A 5,684-nucleotide genomic window follows, 5' to 3' on the forward strand; every position below is an offset into this window, starting at 1 on the left:
CAAACCTCGCCTCTATTTGTATCAATGCCGAGCTCCTCAAGATAACTCATTGAGTACAACCCTCTCCTTTGGAAGTTACTAGTCACGAGTGAAGAAGAGGGATCAAGAGGAGGAAGAGAAGCACACAAGGAAGAGATTCCTTGTGGTGGTCATCGCAACAAGGGGAAGGGCTTCCCCTTGTTGGCGGCAGCAAATAGAGAGGGGAGAGAGAGAGAGGAGAAGAGAAATTAGGTTAACATTTTCCAAAAATCTTACAAGTCAATTAATGATCTCATGTGTATGATTTTTTCTCAACCATATCAATATATAGCCCTTATTAATAAGTTGGATTAGAAAGCCCAAATCCAACTCATTATCCCTTAACCAAAAATTAGCTTATTAACCCCTTGGTTTGGTTCACAACTAAGCCAAGTTGGTTCATGACTAATTCATAATTAAACCAAATATGGTCCAACTCTTCCATAAAAGATGTGGCTCATCCGCGCTTCCATTGCGACAATTATTTTCATATTTGTCTTATGTATGGTCCAACCAAAGATTTATCTCTTGATCTAAGAATCCTATTCTTTAACTTATTTTATGTCTTCTAAAGACTCGTCAGTGCGTGTGACTCAATAGGTTTCCAGTTTATCTTGGCCATCCATAATTAACTGCTTAATTATAGAATGATCATGAGTGACACCTAGTAGTACATCATGATCCCTAATTAGTAGGAAAATCATAATTGATCTTAGAATTAATTCTAAACCCTTCTACAGCTACAGTGAGTCGTGCCTCTTTCCTTTCACTCATCTTATACCCACTCGATTCAGGACATGGTCTATGTGTCTTGTTCCCACTAGGCTGACTACGTCACACCTAGCCCAAGTAATACTTTCTCATTCTACGGATTCAAATTACTCGTACATGTGTACAAGAGTCTCGCACTCTTAACATGTGATGCTTTTGCCAAGAGTGATAATCCTAACAAGTGGCCATAGAGTATACGTCTCCTCGGAAGGAGCGATGAATCCTCTGTGGGCTATCCAAATACCTTTGGGCACTTCAACTTATACCCAATCATCCCGGGTTTACACCTTAATGAGATGCTTGCTTAAGATGTCAAACTATAAGTCTCCATGACCAAGATGACTTGTATACCTCAAGTCGAAAGAAATTTGTACTCGTACTGCAGTAAGAACTTCATAGACATATCTATATATATGTAAAGAACTATATAAAGTCTTACAGCGAGTCGCTCCAATGAACTAGTTACCATAACCAACATCCACGTTTAACTGTCGACATCCCAATGTCTCTAGCCAGTGAGAAAACAGCTGCTTGGCCGAACTAAGGAGTATAATGTTGGGGTTGCAAGGTTGCAAACATAGTCTCACATTGAAAACACATGGAAAAGATCATGGGGCTAAAAGGATGGATGATATCTTCATTGGCATAAGGTATTTTTAGGAGAGTCCAAGAGCAAAATCATGAGGACTTAGGCCCAAAGTGGAAAATATTATACCATTGTGGAGATATCACTACAACAAAATCTCTCATAGACATCAGTGGAACAACAACGGTTTTAAGCAAAAACCGATGTCTTTGAGTATTTTACACCGGTTTTTCCAAAAACCGGTGTCTATGAGCGCAGATTTTCGCTCATAGACATCGGTTTTTTAGGCGATGTCTATAAGCATCCGTTTTTTCGTTAATAGACACCGATTTTTAAAATCTGATGTCTATGATAATTTTCCCACCAATACTTAGCTAAAATTTTCAACTCTTCCCTCTAACCTAACCCTATATGATGTCGTCCACGGGAGGCAGAGAGAGAGAGAGCCGTCTTCGGGCGACTCACCTTCTCCGCCTCTATCTTCTCCTCCCCTCCCATAGCCGACCCAATCTCGACCTCCTTTATTCTCCCAATTCAAAGCAGACAGAAACAGAGATCGGAGATCTGTGCTTCCGTTTCACCGCTCGATCCGCCAAGATGCAGATAGGTTCCGAGAAGGCGTCGTCCCTTGATCTCTTGTCGATCGTCGTCGCCTCCCTCTCCGACGGATAAGGGCTAACGATAAGCCCAAAGTGTCTAATGTAGGAGGAAGAGGAAGCTGCTAACGATCAGCAAAACCAGACGCAAAGGTGTCTTCGTTTTTTTTTGTTTTTACTCCTCTGCCCTTTGCGATTGTTTGTTCGACTACCTTTGAATCTTCAGCAGTTTGATGATCTCCTATTCTCTATGCAGAGGTTGATGTCGTCGACGATGGAGCATGATTACATAGGTCTGTCGGAGCGGAACTCCTCTGCCGGCGGAGTCGAGGGAGGGGTTCTGAACCTCAAGGCCACGGAACTCAGGTTGGGGCTGCCTGGGTCGGAGTCGCCCCACCGCGTGGAGAAGATCGGGCTCACCCTGGATTTGCTCCCCAAGAGCTTCGTCTCCGGTGCCAAGAGGGGGTTCTCCGACGCCAACGATGGGGGCGGGACGTGGGGATTTGCCGCCGAAGGTGGCGGATCTGAAGTGAACTCGGTAAAAGGTGGCGGCTTGTTTTCGGGGAGAGGGGAGGTTGCGTCCGGTGGCAGTGCAGGGCAGCTTTCTGGGCAAGGGAATGTGGGGAAGGACCTAGCGGTGAAAGCGGCTGGGCAGGAGCGGAAGGTCACCCCGAAGGGCTGTGGTTCTGTTGGGAATGATAGTCCGGTAGCTCCTGCAGCGAAGTAAGTGTGATAAAAATGATCCTAGATTTTTCTTTCATAGATTCATAAATCTTCATGCGTTCTGGTTTATGTTTTTTGTTTCTTTTTTCCCCCCTTTTGGCATAGCTTGGATCTTTTAATCGAATTTGTTATAATTTCCCTCGCCGTTTCACTGATTTTTTCTTTTTCTTGTTTGCTCTTCGCTGTTTTTTCCCCTTCTTCCTTACGTTCGGTGAAAATAGAGTCCTTTTTGGGTGCACAAACGTAGAATCTGGGTGACATCCGTTTGGTGGTTTGTGGTTCAACAAGGGTTTGCAATGGTATAAACTCTGCCATTCATTTAATAGGAAGAATCAATTTTTTTCTCGGCGCCAGGATCTTTGTATCCATGAAATGACATTACTAAGAAAGGAATTTAATCAATTACTTTATGTAAAATATTATGTATGCTTTTGAGAGACTAAGATCTTCCCTTGGATGTTAACATATGTATTCAAGTTTTGTCTACTTCTGGGTTTCTAGACTCGAGTGTTTTGATACTGAAATCATAAAGTAATTTAATCAATTACTTTATGTTCAATTGTAAACCATAACACTTTGGAACAGACATGAGATGCATAATTTTTCCATAGACCTACTGCCAAATTATCTTCTACTTAATTGATCATGTACGATACAGATGTAATTAATTATGTAGATGGGATTTTTAGTTTGTTTCTGTTATGCTGAAAGAAGTTAGAACATTGAACATGTAACGGGCATGCATATGGCAGAGCACAGGTGGTTGGTTGGCCACCAATCCGTAGTTATCGGAAGAATACTATGATTACAAATCCATCTAAGGTTAAAGATGATGCTGATGGAATACAAGGGCAAGGGTGTCTTTATGTGAAGGTTAGCATGGATGGAGCTCCTTATCTGAGGAAAGTTGATCTCAAAATATACAAAAACTATAAGGAACTTTCATCAGCACTTGAGAAAATGTTCAGCGGCTTCACAATTGGTGAGATTTAATTATTCCTTATTATTTGTTTTTTTTAAATGAAATAGAAAATAACGAAGAATGTTTTTTGTTCAGATATATGTTTCTTTATGCCATTATTTGCAACAATACTCATTTTAACAAATATCAAAACCTTAATTCAATTTTTTCCCATGAGAAAATAAATTAAATCATGGATGGAAGCCTGTCTATCCAAATCAAATTAATTTCGCTGAAACTTAATATGGTGCATATGATTGACTCCTTTCCATTCGAATTCAGGTCGGTGTGATTCTCATGGAATACCAGGCAGAGAGGAGTTATCTGAGAATCATTTGATGGATCTCCTGAATGGTTCCGAGTATGTCATTACTTATGAAGACAAGGATGGAGACTGGATGCTTGTCGGTGATGTGCCATGGGCGTAAGTAACCTTATTTGCTTTTCATAGTTCATGTGTTTTCTGTTTCATTAATTCTGTATATTTCTATTTGGACGTAATGTAATCAATTTGTCTTTCTGGTCATGAATTATTTGTTGTCCCTGAAACTTCCATTCACATTCTTTTCTGCTAATTAAATGAAATATTTCAGGATGTTCACAAACTCATGCAGGAGGTTGAGGATCATGAAAGGTTCAGATGCTATTGGACTTGGTCAGTAAAATCCTTTCCTTCACATTTCATTTTCTGGATTTTCGATCTGATATGTAAAGAAGCATCCCTTCATTCCATGTTTTAGTGTGTCCTTAAATGAAGTTTGAGTTTATTGTGCCACAATTAAGTTGCTTGCTTTTGCTCACATTTTCCATGCAACCTCAAGACTAACAAAACTATGATTGTTTCTGTAGCCCCAAGGGCCCTGGAGAAATGCAAGAACCTGAAATAGACACATTATCATGGACACAATAATCAAATAGCTGTAAGTGTATTTGAGAATGGAAGTTGAAAGGGTTTAGTTATCAATTGTTTTATATAGCTTATGCTTTGTGGCTTGCTGTTCTGAATGGACTATTTAGGCTTGTTACTACATTCCGATGCTTAAGTCAGGACCTAAGTTTGTTGGACTATGCTTGCTTGAGTTTCTGCGAGTTTCCCTTGTAATTGTAATATAAATGCTTGGATTGCTGTTTGTGACTGATTAGCCATTATTTACTATTCGAAACTCAGTCTATGGTTCCATTTGGACATCTGAATCAGCCATCTGATGGATGCCAGTGGTCTGGAAAGAAAAAAATTGTTATCTCCAGATTTGCTTTTATCATTCCTTCCCTTTGAAACATTTATGTAAAAGATGTATTTTAAAACATCTCCAGATGTCTGTAACTTTGTGTATTACTATATTTTGCTATGACCTTACTGTTCTAGCCTATGACCTATTTAGTTATCATCTAGTCTCGTGCCATACAGTTTTCATTTTTATCCTTCTCTACCAGCTCAAATCCTATTCTAGAACAAATCCTATTCTTTTCTAGTGATTACAATTTCAATACATGTCTGTGTCATGAATTTCCACTGTATATACTAAGTGTGTCAAGAGTTATCTCATGTTGCTTTTTCTGGGTGGTGTAGTTGCCGTTTTCTGAAAGGTGGAAACTACTTGAAGAAGAAGTAATTCGACCAAGGAATTATGAGAGAAAGCAATTAGAATCTGACAGCAAGGGACATCCCATTTATAGATATGATATGGAGTCATTTTCAGTATGTAGATGTCAAGATACATGAGTTAATTAGTATGGCATGTTATAGATATTAATTAGTATGGCATGAGTTAATTAGTATGGCATTTTCAGTAATAAGTTGGGAATTTTAGGCAGGATCATGTTTTGGGTGTTGGAGGATTTGGTAGAGTTTACAAAGGTTTGATCAGTGAAGATTTCAGGGATGGACTGCAACCCCTTCAAGTAGCAGTGAAAGTCCATGATGGTGATAACAGTCATCAAGGTCATAGGGAATGGCTGGTATCCATCTCCAATAACTCAATTGTTGGTTCTGTCTCATCGCTTCCGATTCCTTCGTCAAGGTAAAAGC

General features: G+C 39.7%; 1 protein-coding gene across 1 annotated transcript; it reads left to right on the plus strand.

The window, feature by feature from the left end:
- Positions 1-2,059: 2,059 nt before the first annotated feature.
- On the plus strand, positions 2,060-4,787 carry LOC122030843 (auxin-responsive protein IAA17-like). Its single transcript, XM_042589886.1, has 6 exons — positions 2,060-2,124; positions 2,228-2,694; positions 3,447-3,676; positions 3,938-4,079; positions 4,249-4,310; positions 4,505-4,787. The coding sequence occupies exons 2-6, from the start codon at positions 2,234-2,236 to the stop codon at positions 4,540-4,542; spliced, it is 933 nt and encodes a 310-aa protein (XP_042445820.1). The 5' UTR covers positions 2,060-2,124; positions 2,228-2,233; the 3' UTR covers positions 4,543-4,787.
- The last annotated feature ends 897 nt before the right edge of the window (positions 4,788-5,684 follow it).

This window comes from Zingiber officinale, chromosome 11A (assembly GCF_018446385.1).
Source record: "Zingiber officinale cultivar Zhangliang chromosome 11A, Zo_v1.1, whole genome shotgun sequence".
Taxonomy (NCBI): Eukaryota; Viridiplantae; Streptophyta; class Magnoliopsida; order Zingiberales; family Zingiberaceae; genus Zingiber; species Zingiber officinale.